This window comes from Labrus mixtus, chromosome 4, assembly GCF_963584025.1.
Source record: "Labrus mixtus chromosome 4, fLabMix1.1, whole genome shotgun sequence".
In the NCBI taxonomy this organism is placed as follows: domain Eukaryota; kingdom Metazoa; phylum Chordata; class Actinopteri; order Labriformes; family Labridae; genus Labrus; species Labrus mixtus.
In genome coordinates, this window is record NC_083615.1 from 14,159,760 (window position 1) to 14,182,174 (window position 22,415).

Sequence of the window (22,415 nt, forward strand, 5' to 3'; positions counted from 1 at the left end):
AGATACTGAAAAAATAATTTAACAGAATGAATCATGAAAAGGTTAAAACAGAGGGTCTTAAAACTCTTCCGTCTTCCATACATGCCCCCCTTTTTCCTTATACTGGTTCACATTGTCCCACCTACTCTCCTGACCCCCGTCCACTTCTCTTGTGTAACCCCACTTCCATTCTTTTTTTCTGTTTCCTTTATCTCCCTGCTCATACTCAAACAAGGACACACACACAGTGCATCCTCTCAATTTTGAAGGATTCTGCTGCCGCAGAAGAACAAAGCTTCCAGCCCCTCAGCACCTTTAAATCACCCAGACTGTATGAAACTTGGCCGGCTGACTGATGATCCTCTGTCTCCTCTGCTTCCAATATGTTCTAAAATATCATCTGTCATCACGGCTTCACACTGCAACGTTTGTCCTGCATGTATCAACATATGTATATGTATTCTCCTCTTCTCCTCAGAGGCTCGGAGGCTTTATGCAATTTAAAAAACAAGGGAAAAGGTGATGGACTGCTGAGTTTGGTGAGCGGGGGTCCAAAAGACACTTTTTCATCTCCGTCTGAGAACTTCTTTGATGATCTTTGGTTTTTTTTCTGCTAAAGCGCATTCTTCAGATGAGCTCTGCAGAGTTACTTTGCTGACATACAGTGCGGTCAGACTGACACAGTAGCTAAAGTTACAGTCTGCAGATCAAAGGGAATTAAAAAAAGGTCAACCCCTTAAGACATTCTTATACTCCCAGACAGAGATGACATACAAAGAGAGAATATTTCAGGGAAAGCTTCTGCAATAAACCAATGAGGCCAGTTTCTGTGTTATTTACATACCAGATGGGGTGCTTTTCTGTCCGTGCTTGAGTCTAGGTTACATCCTTGCTGCGCTCATCCTAGGTGTTTCATAAAAAGCTCCAGACATATGAGATACATTACACCATATAAGCCCAAGTTTGTCATGCTGAGCTTGCACTTTCCGCTTGAAACATCCCACTGGACTCACACTTTCCTCTCTGACTTTTATTCGTTTAAAAAACCGACGTCACATTGATATTTGTGACATCTGCTCCATGGGTGCAGTGGCGGGAACCCTTGTGATGGTGATAAATCGCTGCTTGTCATGTAAGTGAGACACGATTGTACGTTTATTCTACTGTCACACTTCTGCTCAGGTGTCCAAGAAGTCCCAGCTGGATGTTTTAATTCTTATACTGTTGTAAATTAGACTTATTTTATGACAGCTTACCATGTTCTCACACATGCACAAGACTCTTTAAAATTTCCAGAGATTTTCAGGATGAGCTCCTGAAATCTTTCACCCCGACTTCACCTGGATTCTGTCTGCCAGCCCCCTGGTTAAATTGATGCGTGATGTTCAGATTAGACATTCTTTGAACGCAGCAGCAAATATCCAGGAAAATTCCCTGTGAGTGAGCAAGGCGCTGGTGACAACGTTTACTATAAAATCTGGTGTATAAGATGCACTTTTAATACTTAATACTACAAAAGTAGTAGTGTGCATCCAATACACAGATGTTCCAGTATAAAATGCTGACTGGTATTTTATGGTGTAATTATTGATCTCAAGCTTCATCATGAACATGACTCGTCATGACAACAAGTGCAGCTTCCACAATTATCTTTTACATGCGACCTGACCAGATTGTAAACTGGCCACCAGGTTAATGAAGCAACATGTCCGATTTGATGATTTTTGTATTTGACAACTTCACTTCTTCCTTTTTCCTCCTTTATGAAAATTCTGTGCAAAGATGACAAGTCTGTGAGCACTGTTCGGTGAAAAGCTATTTCATAACTATCCTGTATCTTAAATGACGGTCAGTCATTTTTGTACATTTGAAGATCTCTAGCCTAATCACCCAGAAAAGAACCAACTTTCTAGCTTCTGGTCATAATGTCTTTTTGATGATTTTGAGGTATCTGTCAGAAAAATGACTTCCATTAAAAAATGGTCTTTCTACTATTTTTTCCACTTTCCTCTCTGTGAGGACATTTTTTTAAGAAATCTGATAGAAAGTAGTCCTTAAGACTAACTGATTTCATGTTTTGCCATTGGATAGGGTTAATGCAGACCCCAAAAACCTCCACAAATGGGGCACTGGTGGCGCAGTGGCCTCCATGTATGGAGGCTGTAGTCCTCCAAGCAGGCGGCCCGGGTTGGAATCCCACCTGTGCCTCCTTTCCTGCATGTCATACTCCACTCTCTCCCTTATTTCCAACTCTATCCACTATCCTATCTCTTCATTAAAGGCCCAAAAGCCCCCAAAAAATAAATCTTTAAAAAACCTCCAAAAATAAATCCAAAACTATCTGAAACTATGAGAAAGTATGTTTTCGTTCATTGGAGTGAGCCATTGGCCAGTGAGCCCAAACCATTTATTTGAGGGAGTTTACATTCCCCATCAGATGAATGCTGTAGGCACTGAAGATCTTTTGAAATATAGATCCCAAGGGTAAACAGAGCAACAAATAAAATGTTGATGGATCTGGATGGGACACCCTCGAACACTTTGTCTTAATCTGGTAAATACATGAGAAAAGACACTGGATATAATTGTCTGGGTGCAAATGAGCGCTGCATCATGCTTTGCTTTTTCAGCCTGTGTATCACTCACTCGGGACATTATTTTAGAGCATTAATGTCTTCCCGGGGTCAGATCAATCTCCAATCTGACAGCTAAGTGGAGCGATCAGTCGTCTTTACTGAAGCAGCTGCCATCCCCACATGTGCTCTTAATTATAGGAACACATGGACGTGAAGGGGGGGGGGGGGGGGGGGGGGGGGGCTGATTTAGTGTTGGGGCACCAATCATCCACACACGTCTTTATTAGTATTATCATCAGCCTCTCCTTTATGTTACTGCAGTCAGAGGGGGGGGGGTTCAAAAGTACAGCTGGTGCTTACTGTGCAGCCATAACAGATCCACTGAAAATGTCAAAATAACTGCTCCCTTGTGCCGAGGAGGAGGACAATTTGATTTGAAGCAAGCATATGCAAACAAGTCATGAGAAGATTCAAACTGACATTTTTCAAAGTTATTCGGCCAAGTCTCTTTTATTTTCCAGGATTCCTGCTCCGAAGCAGTCTGGAATAATCAAATCCATCCACCGGTGCAGACACTTGGCAGAATCTTCACAGTAAAGAGTTCACTCTGAACAGAAACTGCCAAAAAAAGCTGCTCAGGCCGTCTCACTACCTTTTAAAGCATACAAGTGGCTTGTATTGCTGTTCTTTCCCCCCCCCCCCCCCCACGTCTATCGTAAGACGCACTGAGCTGCGGTGGCTCGTGCACAATGTGAGGCAGGGAGACAGCAGCTGGAGAGCTGCAGCACAACAGCAGCCGTTGACAAGCAGCCAGATAACCTCAGGTTGTAAACAGCACCGGCCTAAGTCTCAACAGCAAGACAGCTTATCAACAGAGGGTCAATATAAGGTCTGAACACACGGCATCCTCCACTCAGATCACTGGCAGGGGTGATGCTTTTACACTATGCTTGTCAAAATGTTCAATACTTTGATGCATCTCAATACTTTTCAATATAAAGTGTTTTGAAACAATTCAATCACTATTATTTTAATTATCAAATTTAAAAATAAAAAAACTTCAGATCTTCAGACATATCTAAACCAAAAGCTTCAACAGGCAAAATGGAGAGAGGGAACACATGTCTACTGCACAATAACATTGATAATGTTTCAAAAAGAAACATATTTGTGCAATCCAGACAGTCTGCAAGAGTTTTAGTGCAATTTTGATAATAAAAAAACAACAAATGACCCAATTCTAGGTGCCGAGGACTTGTATTTTTGTTGCCACGGTATCGATAGAACCGTATCGAAGTTTAAAAGTTTAATATTGTGCCAAACCTATTCGATATATCACATCCAAATTAAGAAAACCAAACAAATACGAGTGCAAGGTGCAGGGTAAGAAACTGAAATGTCACTCGTTGGAGGAAAAGGTTCTAATGTGCATAAGTTCATATTTCTGCAAAGTGACACAGACAAAAATAAATGAAATATCCCAGCAGCTTTTCACAGAAAACCACAAAAGCTAAATAAAATCCCAGGGAACTATTTACTGTACAGCCAAAACCTCATCAATAAATCTTCAGAAAACAGACTTCTCTTTTTTATGGAAGTATATCTTTATGAAGGCACCATAAAATATTCACTGCATGTCGTGACAGCTTGCAGGTGGCAGCCATGCGTGCTCCATAGAGCTTTTAAAGTGCATGACGGAGCAAACAACAGTCAGCATCCCCTCTGTCCTCTGAGAGCTGACCAAGAGCGCAAACAATGCATCATTGTGCTACTTTTTCGCACTTGTTAAACTCCTGGAAGTCGGCACCTGGCTCTGCAGTTGTTGCTCAACCTCCTTCTCGTGTACACTTGTACACAAATATATCACAGATCTTCTGGGATCAGACTCAGAATAATCTTGCAGCATCTGCTTGTGCTCACTCACTGAGCCACATGGCCTGCAGCCAGAACTTTTTTTCATGCTCAGGACCGGAGGAGCTCTGACTTCATGATGAGGGCTCGATTCCATTTTTTGACTCTCAATAACAACTAGCAGGGTGGAAGGTGTGTGATGCAACCTCACAATAACAATGGTTTCTTGACCCTGAAGGCAAACTGGTAATCTATTTTTTCCAACCCTAAACAATAAAAACAATGATTTAGCCAGGTTTGCAAACCTTAACAAAGATAATTCAGTATTCCCACAAAAACTAAAATTAGCAAAAATCTATTTTGGAAAAGTTATTTTTGAGGGTTTCTTCTAACAATCTAACCAAAGTCCAGCTGCAGACCCACTCAGACTTTGAACCAGTAAGCATTCAGTTCAGGTGAGAGCTTGCCCTCCAGCTCCTGCAATATGATTCAAACCAGCATCACAGAGCCGGCCGATAAGATCAAGTTCTGCAGAGACAATATCCGAGGAGTCCCAGGGATTGTAGAGATAGCTCCTCTGTTTGTGGTGCATTGTTTGGGAGCGCAGCATGGCTGATAAAATCCAATACAAGAGTGTGGACGCAGAGGTTAGGAGGAGGAGGAGGAGGAGGAGGAAGAGGAGGAGGCAGGTTTCTTATTACTTGAGCACACATCCAGGAATCCTCTGCTTGCATTGTGTGAGGATTACTGGTCCAAAGGAATAGGGGAGATTAATCCTCATTTGTGGTGAGACCTTCCTCAGGAATGACAGGCTCTCTTCTTCCATTTGGTTCCTTGGCTGGTTATCTGCATACTCAGGAAGTTAGTCAGTAATGGTTGATATGGTTGATGGGGGAAGGCCACAGGTCAGTGCTAATTTAGCAGATTGGCAACATCAAAAGAGTCTTAAAGGGCCAATTCATCCAAACACAATCTCACTCAGCACTTCTGGTATATAGACATGTAGATGGTTTTGGTTTAATTTCTGCTTTATTCCTGAAACAGTGGTGGTCAGTGGAATTGTCTCTGTGCTGATCAAAGAATCAAAAATCGACATTATTGGCAATTTGAAAGTTGTATTTTTCTACCATCGTGAACACCAAAGTTCAAATTCTGTTTTACTCTCAAATCTAAATGTAAGTTGAGTTGACTGATTCTCAAAACTATATAAAGGTTTCTGTTCGTTTTAGTTTGTATTATCAGCCAGGTGCTCAATCCAACTTTTTACACAATATAACAAACACACAGAAAGACATGTGGACTTGACTTAAAGTTGTATTACTGTCCTCCAAGCATCTGCACCTGCAGCCCTAAAGGGACGGTTTTCTGCTCTAGTGAACTCGGGGATTCTGACGGTTTCAGAGAGCCAGACTCAGACCTTGTGACAGAGCTTGAAGGAAATGAGAGTGATCTGGGGTCGAGGTGAGGGCGCCGTTCGGGACAGAAGCAGTGGAGAAGGAGATTGCTTTTGCTCCTTCATTTAGCACGCGCGCAAGCTGACAGATAAGCATCCACAAGGCTCATTTCAGCGGAGAGCAGGATATCACCATGTGGTGAAATAGAAGAGGAGGACGCATGCCGCTGATTAGGAAATAGCTGGAGGGCCTTGACTCATGAACTCAGCAGAGCAAAGCTCGTCCACATTCGACACTAAACAAGTGCATCGCGGATGCCTTCTGGCACTGCTTGCAGACGCCCCGCATGCTGCAAAGAAAGCATTTACGAAATCCAATCAGAGACAAATCTGTCAGCAGGAGCGTTTGAGGAAAGTATCTCATTTGCAAGATGGTGTCAAGACGGAAGGATGACGAGATACTGCCACAATGATCATAAAGGCGCTTTATCTAATAGGCTGTGAACAAAGTATTTTATCCATCAGACAAACACAGCAATCGGGAGATTTCTAAGTTCTCCAACCAAAAGTAAGAAGGAGATCTGCAAGTTTTATCACCCAAATGATCAATAAGAAATGAGCTCTACTGATTTATTGGCCAGCCGATAATATCAGCTGATATTATCATATCAGGTGTCTATCAGCATCAGCTGGTTGAGCCACAGATATTAGCCGATATGACTAGTTTTATTCACCTTTCTGACTGTCACCAGCAGAATGCGCTATATGGATTGCAACAAGCATCATCACTCTCCAGAGTGTCAGATGGTGATGCCTATATGTGTGACATCTCACTCAAGTGACAGTCTTGTCTTCATATATCTTTTCAACAAGTGTATGATAACTGCATTTGAGGGATCAAGGCAATACATGTGTGTGTATATTTATCTCTAAAGATCCAAGCTACAGCTTTTTTTTTTTTTTTTAAAGATTTATTTTTGGGCGGAGAGATTTTTAATGGAGAGATAGGACAGTGGATAGAGTTGGAAATCAGGGAGAGAGAGAGAGAGAGAGAGTGGGGTATTACATGTGGGAAAGGAACCACAGGCTGGATTTGAACTCGGGCCGCCAGCCTGGAGGACCACAGCCTCCATACATGGGGCGCGCGCACTAACCACTGCGCCACCAGCGCCCCAGAACATCTTAGAAAGATATCGGCTGATATATCGGTATCAGATTTTTTTCCTTTATTGGTACCGGCCACATATATCTCATAGCGTTCGGGCGCTAATAAATTGTAACACAAAAAATGAAGAAACCAGTGTAAAACCACAGCAACATGTTCCAATAGGCCACATTACTTATTTTGCTCCACTTGTACTCCAAAACCAAAAGGTCTCTTTATATCTAGATATAAAGCAGAAAAAAAGGATTAAGTCTCACATTAAAGACTCAAAAACGAGAAAACAGAGAAGATAGAAACAACAACACATGATGTTTATTTGTCTTTCTGAGTGGTGGTTAGCACTAAAACTCTGTGGCCTAAATTTTAACAGTATTTGTCTGAGGGTGGCTGATGGTAATTTCCCATCCACCTTGTTGGAAGACAGCTTGCATGCAGACATTGCAACGGTTTGCATATTTACTACTCTACTTGTTATCTCGGGAACAAAGATAAGATGTGCATACAAAAGCCCATGCAAAAGGGATTTACACACACGTCCAGCTTTTCCAACCAAACCAGAAACCAAACTCCTGGACTAATCATTAACTGTGCGGAGACAAAACTAACCACAGAGAGTGAGTGGATGTGAAATCATGTAGAAAATGGTGCAGGAAATGCCTGCAGACATGAACAGGCTCACAGTGTCCCAGTGCAACTAAAGGTGGATGCTTTGAGAAAAAAGTTGCACAACTGTTTAAGGCTACAATTAAAGAATGAAGAAAGATGTTTTTCTGTAAGGTTATAATTAGTTAGACTAAAAAGATGTGTGTGATGATGCAAGCAGCTGGCACAGCTTTAAACTAAGGTCATTTCAAGGTTAAGCTTTTGTATCATTGTACCATCATTACTGTTGATAAGGAACGTGTTTATATGTGTTTTTATTCTCTGATGTGATGTGCAGCTGGATGTGGGTGCTGACCAATCCTCTCCTCACGCAGAGGGACCTGCCTGGACTCGGCTGCTTGGTGACGCAACAGCCCACCTGAGAGTGTGTGTGTGTGTGTGTGGGGGGACGACGACACACCCAGCTGCCAGCTTTCAGTGAAAACACATTGCCATATGGTCTGCCAGGAGTGTGCCAGGTAATGGACTGTTTTCCTCGATGTTTAAACATATAAAGAGTGACCAGCACCCCTCTGAACATCGTCTGTAATGAGTGATTTGACTGATTGCTGCACTAAAGCTGTTTTTTTATTTTTTTTATTCCAACTATTTTTGGAATGTCTTTTGTTATGCTTTTAAACATCTAAATTCTCCATTAAAGCCCTGAAGTAAAAATAGAAATAGTTATTTTATATATTTTCTCAATTATTTTAGTGTTAAATTAACACTGAAGTCAAACCACAGTACACACACACACACACACACACACACACACACACACAGTCAGTCAGTCTTCTTTATCAAAACAAACAGAGGGTTTAGATGGAAAAATTGGCAGAGCAGGACGGGACAAGCACGTTGTATTTTCATTCTTCTGCTGATTCCAGTATTTGACTGGAGACGTGCTCACCTGCTGAGAGTACCGCTGGGTCCTGCAACTGGCTTAGCCATGACAATCTTTGACATGTAGTTGTGAAAAGGCAGCAATTGTAACCTCCGGGCCAATTGTTCCTATATTTATGCTGTTAATCCCACTTTAGGAAAGATTGGCATCGGTGTGGCGAGACAAGGCAATAAAATATATGACAGATAATTTCCACTAATCATTTACCTTATCAGATGTTACTCTTTCCAAGTAGACTGTAAAGAAGGAATTCAAGGATTATAACTTGCATAATTAAAAAAAATATATATTTCATTGTTACACTTTTTTTTTTTACATTTAATGTTTTGTTTTTGTTTTTTTTAAAAGCTTGGAGTTTTTCCATGGACTGTATATAAACATGGAAAAAATCTCAGTGAAATCACCCATTTTTTTCTGAAGCAAACTTTTGAAGTCCATCGGTAGCTGTTGCCATATTGGAAATTCTGGCTCACAGGCTGTTTTTGAAACCACCTACTGCCTATCATACATAATATGCAATATGTATACTGTGTTCAACAGTAGCATGACATCCAGTCGGTGGTTATTTTGCAGTATGCCAGGCTAAGCTGGTTTCTCGTCAAGAAATACGGAAATAAAAAAACAGCACAGCTGACGAAAAACGCTGCTACAGTGAAGCATCCACTTACAGTCTGGAAAAAAACTGACAGGTGGTTTATTTTGATTTTCATGATTTTGAGATTTAAAAATGAAAATTGTTGGTATCTTTCTGGGGTTTGGTCTGATGGTGTTTTTTTCCCCTGTTACAATGGTCGCATGTTCCCATACTGCATACAGCATTTTGGGCCAAATCATCTAAGTACTAGTAAAATAGGCGGTTTCCAAAACAGCTAAAGTGGATCAACTTAGTAAAAGGCAAAGAGCTGGAGCTAAAGAAGCTATCCTGACAAACAGCTATAAAAAGCTTGCCCAGCAATCAGATCAGTAACTATTATCGTTTCATAAGAAATTAGCTAATCAGACCAAATGTCGGGACACATCGGGATTTTTGATTTTCACTTTGGATCGTACCACAGACCTTCAGGCTGAGAGACGACCAACTCTACCAACTGAGCCACATACGCCCCAAAAGTGTATCTGCTTGATGCAGGGGGAGCATTCAAGCGAACAAATACCAGCTCTGTGATGGCATGAGCAGGCTCGGGCATGTGTGGGCTGCAGACAGCGACATCAACAGCAGCACCCGGTGAAACAGCAGCAGCATTACTGACAGATTCACAGTGTTTAGTCCTTCTATTGTCAGGCTGCTGCAGGGCATATCATCTGTCACGGGAAAACTATAATGTATGTATGAGTGTAAAATTGGACACTTGAATAGTAGTACTGAATGATTGATCGTTTATTGCTGTTATAACAGCACATCCTCTCTTACAGGTGGAGAGGTGGATATTTAAGCTCTGACACTTACAGTTTAAGTGTAAGGCAGCTGATGCATACCATGTGTAAGTAAGTAAGTAAACTTTCTTGTTGAAGCTCATGAAATATAAAATACAGGCAGATGGCTGAGACTTGCTTTTTCCCCTTAATGTACACTTTAGATTTTCTGTGTGGTTTCTATGTGAATAAAATATACTTCTTGTATGTCACAGAGATCTTATAGAGCCTTTAAGGAAAGCAGAAGTCAACTGAGCATCAACCACTGAAAGGACACAGCATGTTAATGTCATTGCATTCTTTGCGGTCCTGCAAAGTCTACTGTTACTGTTTTATCTCTTTCTGCCTTTTGTTTGTGATTTTACCAGATCAAAATTTGTTTCTCAGGCCCTTATTGTTGTGACCAGCCCGTTTTCACTTTACTGTTGTCAAATATATATAAATATATATTGGTCAGTGACCCCACACTTCAATATGTTACCAACAAACACTGGACTTTCATCCAGGAGACTAGGGTTGTCAATACATTGATCAATTCAAGTAAAACTCAAACCATGTCAAAACCTATTTAGATACAATATGTTTAATTTATTGTATTTTCCTACCAAAATATACTGAAATGTTGCCAATGCATTTATGGAATTTAGACAGCGTCTTTACTTTTCAACTATAACAGGGTATAGACCAGTCCTGCAGTTCGCTGAGTGTCCGCTAGACTGGCGCAGAGGCCGAGAAGGCAGAAAGAACTTAGGAAAGTAGCAGCCATTGTACACCCATCCAACAAACAGCAACTCTCTTGCATTCAAAAACCGAATAGCTGGTTGAATCGTGAAGGTGGAGACTGAGACTGGAAACTTCTCCATAGATGCTGCAGCAGGAAGCCTTTCTTGAACGCCAAATGGGCGCTTTCATACATGTGTGAGGTCACGTGAAAGCTATAAATTATCACTAATCATCCATTTGAACAGACCAGTGGACTTGAACGGACCACTGCTGCTCACTTTCCATCGCTCACAGCACCTTTGGGTTAGAATAAGACTCACGTTCTCTAAATTTAGATACTACTGATCAGTGAAATAACAGCGACTGTATCGTTTAAGAACTTGTGGTATCCAACCGTACAGGAGACGAGACTGAATTACTGGGAATTCCTAGACAGAATAACCCTAAAATCAATGGGCCGCTTTCGCTGCTTCTGGTATTTGTTTTCTAGGCAGCGTTTAAGCGTGTTCATTAAAACAGGCGGGCTAATTAAAATGACTGTCGGTCAAAAGCGTCTCCGAGCTGGAATTATATTCCACACGCTACAATCAATCAGGCCGAAGATTCAATTTAAAAGCAATCAGCATTTGGTGGGTTTTCTCCAATCAATAGTAATCTGATGATAATTTTGACCCTCGGCTCCTCTTTATTTTTAGTCTCAAATGTTCCTGCTCCCTCTATAGACTTATGGGAATGGGTGGTAGAGGCATGTTGGGGACGCTACAAATCTCCGCCATGGCTCTGCACACAAGGCACATTAGGCAGCAGAATGGCACTTACATGTCTTTTTTTTAAAGTGATACTGTCAGACAACAACACATCCATGGGGTCAGATAAAGCTTTAAGAGTGCTTTTATTATGAGAGGTGGAGCACTACGTAAATACTTCAACTCCAACAAATAGGTCAGTTTTCAAGTAAAAATCTGCAGAACTTATTGGAAAGTATTTAAAAGTCTCATAAAATGTTGCTTTTAAATGTATTATTTTGAAGTAAAACAATGGACATACATTCAGGTCAGCTGTTTAATATGTGTTCTTCTTTTACTCAAATCAACAATCCAGTAAATTGAGGCCTTTATGATACAGTATCAACTACAGTTAGAGGAGGTGTGTGCGATTCTCATCCACACACCTTTGTCTAAAATCATCATTCAGGCTCCTCACAGTGCTCCAGCTCTCTACTCCAACAAGAACTCTTACCCTTAAAAGCCCGTACCACATTTCTCCACATTTCTTTACTACAGCTTCTTGAGATCAACACCCAATTATAAGCTCCAATATTTGTCTTCATAATATGTTGCACTCACGAGTTATTAGTAGGGGTGTGACAATAGACTCAGCTCACAAGACGAAACATCCTGGAAAAGGAGTCTATTATTTTATAAAAATCACAAAATTCAAACCAATGGAATAATAAAAACATTTTAACAAATATTCTTAGTAATGAATATCACTGCTTATTGTTCAAATCTTCGATAGTAATCTCCAGCTCAACATCAGATTCTATCATGATGGCTGCCACTCTGCGTCTATGTACTGATATCGTGAGACAGTTGTCACCTCGAAGATTACATTTTGTCACATTTTAATATCGCTAGATCTCGGGCACTCAATCACATCACACCCCTAGTTATGCATGTCTTTGGTGATGACAGTCGGTTCTGTGTGCACAAGGAAAAACAATACAGTGTTTTTACTCAACGCTGGCTCTTGTCAAAAACAAGTGACTGCAAGGCAGCTACACAGCAAAGCAACAGGTACATTCAAGTCTCTGCTTACTTTTCTACCTCCTGGCCCACTAGAAACACAGCTCAAAGCTCATGTTATTGAAGCCTAGTTATTTGATTTCCTGGATTCTATAACGTTGCTAGATACACGGGTTGCCTCCCCAACCACTCAGCCACCGGCAACCCGCAGTTACATTTCTACCTCATTAGCTTAAAATCAAGCATTTAAAGAAAACGGTAGCACATTGTTCGGTAAGGCAACAAGTGACCAGTGAAGGCAGGCAGAGTGACTCGAGGGCTGTCTGCAATTCACAACTTTCACCGTAGGCTGAGAGCTCAACTACAAAGTGAAAACAGATGGTACTGATAGAGCTACAGAGCTACAGTGACAATACTCTTCGTAGACTTTGGTGAGCGTAGTGGAAATCCTCACACAGGAACCGACTGCGTCTCATATACCAGTGCGACTTATAGTCTGGATTTTACCGTATTTGTTTGGCTGTTGAGTTAAAGTAACAAAGGGCTTAACCAGCATTGCCTACTCCATCTTTAAGCCGATTTGCTTATGTGAATATTGACTAAAATAAAACAGTAAAAAATTGGATTATTGTGTCAAGGAAAGAGGCATAATTAAAGAATGCACCAATGCACAGTTAATCGTCGTAACACTAAAGGTCACTAAGAATAGTCATTATTTCTCTGGTTTCCAGGCTCTTCCTGGAGTTGCTAGCAGCCTGAAGACAGAAACAATAACAACAGATCTGATCCATCATGCAGACAGCTGAAAAGAGAGCCACTCATCATTACAACATTTATCATATCCTGCAGCCTAAACTGGAGTTAAGAGGCACCTCTGAGCTGACAACCAGCACTTAAGAAACTTCAAACATGCTCTTACAACCTCGTCCAAATCCCGATTGGGAGGTTTCAACCAAAAATACACAGTTTGCCGGAGCAAGCGACAAAAATAACCCCCCGTGTGCGGAAGAATGCATCCTTGGAGTCTTTACAACTTTTATGGCCGCGCTTATCTCTCCCCCAAACCTCACGATAGCAGAGTCTACCTGCCATATGCCACTGCATACAAGTCATAAATCTATGAAACAGAGCTATGATTAGCTCACTGACTCCAGGTTTGCAGCACGAGCATCAGGGAGGCAGTTATAGCTTTCTTAACCTGGCAGCTGAGAACAAGAGGAATCACAGCCGTCAGCAATAAAAGAGAAACTGAAGGACGGCTTTTTGGTTTTAGAGAAATAAAAGCTCTTTTGGCTGCAGTGATTCAGCACTTGATCTGCTGCATCTGCATGTTCAAACACTCTAATATTTGAATGTGCAAATTCTTGTGCCATTCGTCTCTGCTGAGTCGTGCAAAGAGAAAATAAACACTCTGGTTTTGAGTGTGTGTTTGAGTTAGGGTTGTCAAAAATGTTTTTGTATCTTTTCAATACCATGTGTTTTGTTTTGTTAATAAGATATTCATTTTTGGGCTTTCTATGCCTTTATAAGATATCTTTATTGTCACTGTACAAGTACAACGAAATACTGTAATTGGCATTTAGTGGGAGAACTCGAAGCCGTAGCATCTGTGTGCGGCGCCATCTTAACCTTTATTATAGATAAAAAAGAGATTTAAAGAGACATGGGATGAGGTGAGGGGTCTATGAAGGGTGGGGAGAGCCGGGGGTTAAGATTTTTATTTAGATATTTTGAGATAGGACAGTGGATAGAGTCAGAAACCTGGGAGAGAGAGAGTGGGGAACGACATGAGGTCTGATTTGAACCCGGGCCACAGGCTCTAGAAGACTTAACCCTCTGTACATGGGGCACCTGCACTAACTGCTAGGCAACCAGATGCACCGATACCATGTGTTTTAAAAATGATAAAATATCTGTTGTTTTAATGATTGATCCTATCCAAAAGTACCGAAAACTTGTGATCTTGATATGGTCGTATTTTTAATCGATAGCTGCAGAAGGAAAAAAACAGAGAGCACTGTCTAAATTGCATAAATATGTTGGCAATGTAAAGTATTTTTGCAATTTGGACTGTGCAGGAGTTTATGTGCAATTTGTATGCATTAAAAAATTAAAAATAAACTAATTTTGGGTGCCTCAGACTTCTACTTTTGCAGCATCAGTACAGGTGTCAATATCATTTGATTTTTACTTGTATGATATTTAAATCTAAAATTCTCGTAGCCTGACAACCCTAGTTAGATTAAGAATACTAAAAAGAGATCACTGAGCGAGGACACTTTTGCAGCTGCAAAAGCATGAAGTCAACAAAGTTATTTCACCATTTTGTGTGCAGAGCCATCAGAACTAGGCCAAGTGCTTTGCAGAGTTAGGAACGGAGGGACAGGATAATTTCACAGCATGGAGATGCTCCTGTTCATCCTGCAGACCTGATGTCACGCTGCATGACGACTCAATAATCAAGTGAGTAAATAGGTAAGAATGTGTAATAATAGAATAGTGCACTCTCTCACTCTGAGTGATGAAAACAACAGTTGTCGTACCTTCGGCCTCTCTCATGAGGTGAAAACAGACAATTACTGTTTGGGGTTTGAGGAAATTAAGAATTTCTCAGCGTTCATTATCACTGCGTACAATGCAACTTTTGTTTTTGATGAAGCACGAGGCGTACGTTGTTTGATTTGTACCAGGATGATTTTTTGCTTTGATCCTGTGCACGGTAGCTGAACAGGCTCTGTGAGTTATGAGACGACTGTTCTGACTTTGGCACAAAATTTGTTCACCATTATAAAACTTGTCACATCTGGTAACCAAAATTCCAAGGAGCCAGAAGGTTCTTCTGGAGGTTTTCAAGAGATGAACTTAATTCGACCGTTTTTCGATATTGAGAATGGGCTCTAACTGGTGCTACAACTGTGTTATCAATTCAAGATGCGTTGATAAATGATCATTCTAAATCGTCCCTCCAAATTAAAAGCCTCTTTGGTGTAACGGATGAGACTTCCACTTTCCCACAGGTGCCGCTAACAGGTGGGGGTCAAGCCGATTGGGGAAGAGGGGCTCGCCAGCAGCGTGGCTGGCTGCCACAACGGGTCGGGGGATCATCTTCCGCCCAGCTGCTGATGCCCTGTTATCCCCGAGCCATTCATCACGGCTCGCTGAGAGTCAGATATGTGCTGCCCCCTAAACCCCCCCCCCCAGCTCCCAGCATTCCTCACTTTCCCCTGTGGATCTCCACCACCGCTGATAGCTGTCAGGACTGCGCTGATGTACCCAAAACACCCACCCACCATGTATTTGCATGTATTTCCAAAGCGGTTTGAATCTGAACTTAACCACACGTCGCTCTTCATGTGTTTGAGAACCTCACTGAAGATTTCTATCTTTGCCTGCAGCCACTGGTTTCCATTGTTTTCTGTACAGTATAAAAATTGATTTTGAAATGTAAATGAATGGTTGTGTAATCCATCATTTGAGACGAAAATATAGATTAGGTTATTATCAGAACATTAATGTTGCATGATAATTCAGTTTCAGAGCATAAATGTTAATTCTGACAAAAGTTAAAGGCATCTCTTGGAGTTTTTGACCACTAGGGGTGCTATGGGGAGTAGTTGTGGTTCAATGCATATCAACAGCAGCTAAGAAATGTTTCCAGCACGTGCAGCAATGCTCAAACTAGTTCATAAAACTAAATATAGTCTGCATAGTAAAACACACACACACACACACACACGCACACACACACGCACACACACACACACACACACACACACACACACACACACACACACACAATGTTTTGACAAGTCACCTTCTGGCTCTTGCTCGACTCCGATACATGGGTGCCCATTTGAGAGCTTATTCCACTTTAAAATATACCCAGGAGGAGTCAGCGTTAATCTACTGTCTGCTGATATACAGTAGTGTCTGATGCTGAGGTCAAGTCAAGACGAAGTCAGAGAGGGGGCAGCGCCATTATACTTATTGACAGACCTCTTTGCATGGAGGTTGACAGTCATGTCATTATTGATTAGGTGATTCACCTGATTGATCCAGTTAATGTTGATGGATTGGGGGAGGACTTGGTACTGAATAGGTAACAACTGTCTTGCAGCACAATGGGGGTGGGGGGTTACTGCAGTTCGATGCAGATGAATTGATGCAATGACTATGAGGTTAGGTGCTATCTCTGAAGGTGGAACACTGGTGTTGAAATATTGGGCTCTATGTTTATGGGTCTTAAAGACAGCAGGTACAAAAGTTTGTGAAATGCAGTTACTGTATTGCAATTGCTATTGCTGTAACAGGCGGCAGTAGTTTAGTCTGTAGGGACTTGGGTTGGGAACTGGAGGGTCGATAGTTCAAATCCCGGTACAGACTTAAATATGGAAGCTGGTCTTGTGGTTGGAGAGCTGCAAGGTCACTTCTCGAGTACTGCAGAGTTTCCCTTGAGCAAGGCACTGAACCCCAAACAGCTCCCTGTGCAGCAGCTCCACTCTGACATCTCACTCTGGATTAATGCATGACCTGTTTGTGCATGTGTGTGCAATAATATGTGTGTGAGAAGCATATAACTCAATAACACAGTGTAAACCAGAATTTCCCCCTCTAGATTAATGAAGTATGTTAAAAAAATCAAATAAAAAACTCAAATTAAGGGCAAACAGGTCAATCAAAGTATGGTATAAAGTATGTTCACAAAAAGTGCTTGTTTAAATCAAACTAGATTTTCAACCAAAGTGGCTTATAAGTTATTACTTTACAGAAGAGAACCCTACTTTAGTTTTTTTTTTAAATCACAAACTTGCCACAATATTCTTCTAAGCCACCACACTTCACCGACAAAACAATAATTTCACTTAAAGAGCGGGGGAGCTGTTGGTCTATACCGCTGCCTTGATCTGCTTCTTTATTTCTGGTATTGTGCTACTTGGATGTCTTAATGGGTATGTTTCAATCAACACAATATTTATATAACACACACAATCAAAAAAAAACACTTATCAGGGAAATGATGGGTTTGTGTTCTGCAACATAAAATGACACATTCTGTCGATGGAGTCTGGTGGCTTTACAAAGAGCAATTTAGCGACTGCTTTTTTTTTGTCTTCACATAAAGGACCAAACTCTTTAACAAAGGAGTCCATATCTGCAGGTATCCTTTGTGTAGTGTTATTAGACACTTCTCGGCGGTAAAGAAAGAGAGACGCATTATGATTGGTAGGATTTAGGTCAGGAGACCGACCCGACAAGTCAAGTTTCTGTTCTGACATTTGGCTAAGAGTCTTTATCAGTTAGCTAAATATGACTGTATACAGAGAGGCTTCTCTTCAACCTTAAAGTCATTGTTTTCTTTCAAATCCTATTTGCTGGGGCGCCATATATCCTAGCTGTTACGTCACGCGCCCTATGTACAGAGGCTATAGTCCTCATCACAGCACCCATGGGTTCAAATCCGACCTCTGCACTTTCCTCCCAACATTTTCTGCCTCTCTTCAGCTGTCCTATCTAAAAAAGGGAAAAAAAATCTAACTTTAAAATCCTATTTGCTGCAGGTACCGAGTCAAAGCAATGAGAAAGTTTGTCCCTTTCCAGTAAAAAACATTCATAAACAGAAATGCTTAAAAGAACATGACAAACATCATTTCAAACTCACAATGATCTTGTGTTTTTTTCCTTTACATTTCCCCACAATGCACACCTTCCCCGCACGCTATTAACCAGACCGGTCAGTGGTCAAAGGCAAGAGTCAGAAACAGGTCACGCTTCAGCGTCTTGCTCAAGGACACTTGAACACAATGGCACAAGGACACAGAGACAGCAGACTCACAGGCTGACTGAACCTGAGACCACCCACCTACTGAGACAGTGTTTCCAGCCAACAAGCCCACCTGCCGGCAGTGAAGCAACAGCCAAGGCCTGTAACTCTAATAGATAAAAACACAAGCCATGCGTATACAACGGACGAGTGACAGAGGCGGATTTTATGAGTCTCAGAGATGCTGTAAAACATCAGGAGGATGTTTAAACCTGATTGCTGGTCTACAAAGAGCGTCTACCTAACTTTTTTTTATTCAACCCAGCATCTCCCTGAATAAAAAAATACAACTTAGAAAGTTTCCTTAAATCACTTCTTTAGCAAAGAGTTTATCATCAGCTTCGGTGTGCACAATAAACAACACATTTATTACTAGGACACCAAGACAGTCCAAATGTACCATGAATAAATACATTTCCAAGGTTCTGCAAAGACGCTCCTTAAAGACAAAACAGTCCCTGCTGGATAATAAAAACTGTCCAATATTAACATATTAACAATGCAGTAGCTACTGTAAAGGTTGCCTTCATGTACAACTGCAGCCACTCCAGTTGATTCAGTCTCAAACATAAGAAAAGCACTGACCAAACAATAATTCTGACCAATTTTCTAATTAATTAGACAAGCTAGAACTGTATGGGTGTTCAATGGAGAAGTTTTAACCCAGATAATTGAATTGTTTTTGCAAAGATTTTGAGAAAAAACTGTAAAAGTTTAGTAGGAAAGAAGACACTTAAAGAAAAAAAATGTCTACCTTCCATCTGTCTTCAACAAGGTCTGGCTTTAACAATGTTAAGACGTGTTTTTTGACAGTTGAGAAAAGAGCAATATTTGCATTTCCCTCCAGAAAATATAAATGCAAAGTAGCAGAGTACAACAATAGCATGCTTTTACATGGGAACCCCCTCCCCTTTCAGTCCTTACCACATTGTAGCAGGACTTCTTGTCTGATCCTGTGAAGTGATACGGGTCTACCGTGTTGCACCGCTGCATGTACATCTTGAACATGTTGTTGATGTGTTTCAGGGATATGACGCACACGGCTGAGTTTGCCGTCGGCTCCGGAGAGTTCGGCTGTCCTTGGGCAAAGGCGGCAAACAGCACGTCATCGCCCTCCTCCACTTTCAGCTTCCTCTGCAGCTCGGCGTCGTTGCCCACTTTGGTGACGTTTGCTGCCTGGAGGATGTTGAACACTTTAACGTCGTCTGCGGAGCGTCTGCGCCTTTTGTCGGTGCTTATGCACTCAAGGGGCATCTCCACATATCGGCGGATCTCGAGGTCCGACGAGCACATGCGGACTATGCGAGTGTGGTAGGCCTGCGAGTCTCTGCTCACCCTCTGCACCGTGAGGAAGTAGATGAACGGGCCGCTGTGGAAGGAGTAAACATATCGCAGGTAGTAGTTTCCACGTAGCGATGGAATCAGGTCCATGTAGGAGTGGTTGGAGAAGAAGGTGAAGCCGTTTAGGCTCGTCTTCATCTTCCTCACGGAGATGGTGTGAGGATGTGTTGCACTGCTAGAAATGTTTCCCGTTACGCCCGGGATCTCAGAGTTCCCAACGAAGAACTTGATGATGTTGGTCTCCACGTTGAGAACCTGTGAACCTGAAGGGCTGACCACAACACCTGCATCGCTGGGTTGACCCTTGCCATTCTTGGCTTCGTCGGTGAAGCAGGAGACCTGTTCGTCGACAGTTTTCGGGCCGTCTTCATACAGAACATGACGCCGGCAAACACCATTGTCTGCTGAGCCACAGCTGTGCAATCCCTTATCGTACATTTTCTCCACCACCAAGGCGATGTTACGGTTGTCCACCCTTTCACCGTCTGTGCTCGTCGGTTTCTGTCCGCAGGTCTCATTCGCAAGCAGCGGCCCCGTGTGGTACTCTGACAGCTTGGTGAGGTTCGGAGCCAAGGCGTAGATTCTGTTCACAGCCCCGACATAGATGATGCCGGCGAGCGTCACCATGTTCTGTATTGGGAAGTCTGCGGTGAATGTGGGGAGCTCGTAGCTGACCGAGAGGTTTAGATTGCTGGTCTCAGATGATTTATCACACTGGCTCATCGTACCGGGGCACAAGACCCACAGCAGCATGAAAACATGAAGTGAGAGGGGAGTCATCCTGTGGCCAAAAAAGAGGAGAGAAATGCACAATTAAAATAGCTCTGTGGAACATACAGACCTTAAAATATTTGTCACAGATATCCTTGAATAGGTGGCCTCAATTGTACGGAGAGTGAATGTCTGGAAAAGGGCGATGTGCTGGACTGAAAAGGGGCCACTGAGGAGAAATAAGAGTGTCCCGTTTTGGACTTATAAATGGAACTGTGTCAGGGTGGGAAAAAAATCTGGGTTTACTCACTTCACCACAAGCAGTGAAGCCACTTGTACTGGAAGGGAAACGAGGCTCTATGGTGACACAAAGCTTTAATATCTGCCTTTTAATCATCAGAGTTTCATCCTCTAACTTCACTGACCCGACACAGGCCAGCGGTGGGACCTGGGTGAGCACTTCTGCGGTGCTCAGCCCTGCTCCCAAGTGACCACAGCGAGAGGCACAACAGTGAATCACCCAGGGAGCAGCCACGCTCTGCAGGGCGACACAACCACGGGCCTAAGTTTAGACAGCAAGCGCCCCAAGGGAGGGGAGATAAACTCAATTAAGACAAAATAGGCTGGAGGGAGAAGGCAAGGGGGACCATCCAGCAAAATGATAAATAACCCCAGCGACTAAATGGTAATCCACTGGGAGATGCTTTTAGTGGAGGGAGAGAGGGAGGTAAGGGAGGGGGCGCAACACCAGAGAATTTGCAAAATGAACATTTGCATGCTTCCTATCTGGATGTGGTTTTAACAGGATTACAGATGTAAACCTAAACAAGGCAATAACATCCAGTAATTCAGGGTTGTTGTTTTTTCCTGTTTGTGGCCACAGTGATGCACTAAATGGGATTCCTTGTGCGCACATTTTTTACTGATTTATGCCTCATGTCTCACTGTAAACAGCTCATTTGTATTTAAGAGCAAGTCTTAAGGAGAAAGGTCATTTTCTATATTACCAAAATGTTTAAGGGAGGACATTTAAAGACAGACAGAAACAGGTGCATGTAGGAAAAACTCCCAATAAAAGCGTTTCTGGCATGAGTGCCAAAAAAATAAAATATATTTAAAAATATAAATAAAACACTAATGTGAAAGAATATGGTGAAAAATACAGTAACAGAGGAGTAAATTGCAACCCAAAATGATACTATTAATAAACAGTGTTTGAGTCAGTAATGTTTCCTTAGGGGCATGGTTGGAGGAATCTTGTTTTGGTCTAAAATTATGAGTAATAGTGTGCACAATATTGCGCACCTGCACCAAACACAATACATGAAACTTAAAGCGTCGTCACTGTGTTTTCTTAAGGACAAAAGGCGATGGGAAACAGTGAAAATGTTTTCATTTTGGAGGAAAGTGACTCATAGCTTAAAGTAAAAAAAAAAACACACACCGAGAGGTGGTGAAGTGGTGTTAAGAGAAAGAAAAAGCATTTCAAAGCTGTGATATTCAGAGGAGGAGGAGGAGGAGGAGGAGAGGGTCAGGAGTTTAATGCAGGGTCACTTTTTCTGCGCTTTTACGCATGAAAAGTCAGTTTCAGAATGAAAAAGAGTCAAGTCAATAAAGTAGAAGCACAATTTAAGATGAGTAACTCACCTGTTAGCGAGCAACAGAGTTCCCTTGATTCAAATCATATTCCGCTTGTTTATCCAGGAGCGGGACTTCTTGACTTTCCACCTTAAATCCAAACTGGTCGCCTGATTGAATCTGTATTCTCCGTTTTAAAAACTACCAGAGAGAAAGTGTCAGATCCTTTTTTTTCAGAATTTGTCCTTTTTCTGAGGAGTTTAACACTAGTTCGTAGATCTCTGTGAGGAACAACAGTATACTGTCTAACTGAGTGCATCCAGCAGACACGCTGCCGCTGCCGCTCTCACATCCCAGCTCCTCCCGTGGCGCGTAAAGACTCCGCCCCTTTCTCTCCAACACTCTGTGACGCATCCAGGTGCTGCTGCAACTTGAGGTGGGAAACACACACAGGTAGAAAATAAGAGCAGGAAAACATGAGTGAGAATAAGAAAATGAGTCATGGACCTAGTTTTTTCACGTGGCACATATACTGTTTTTATTGGATTAATGTTCTGATATGTGGAACATACT

At 41.9% G+C, this 22,415-nt stretch overlaps 1 protein-coding gene across 2 annotated transcripts in view; it reads right to left on the minus strand.

Annotated features, from left to right (window-relative positions):
• met (MET proto-oncogene, receptor tyrosine kinase) overlaps positions 1-22,189 on the minus strand; it is a 75,678-nt gene extending 53,489 nt beyond the window's left edge. For both annotated transcript variants that reach the window (XR_009672946.1, XM_061035975.1), the window contains exons 1-2: positions 21,912-22,189; positions 19,137-20,334 (exon numbers count right to left, since the gene is read on the minus strand). Coding sequence is in view for 1 of the 2 variants with exons in the window: in XM_061035975.1 (XP_060891958.1) it covers positions 19,137-20,333 (1,197 nt within the window). In the remaining variant the exon portion in view is untranslated. The remainder of the gene's footprint in view (positions 1-19,136; positions 20,335-21,911) is intronic.
• Positions 22,190-22,415: the final 226 nt, after the last annotated feature.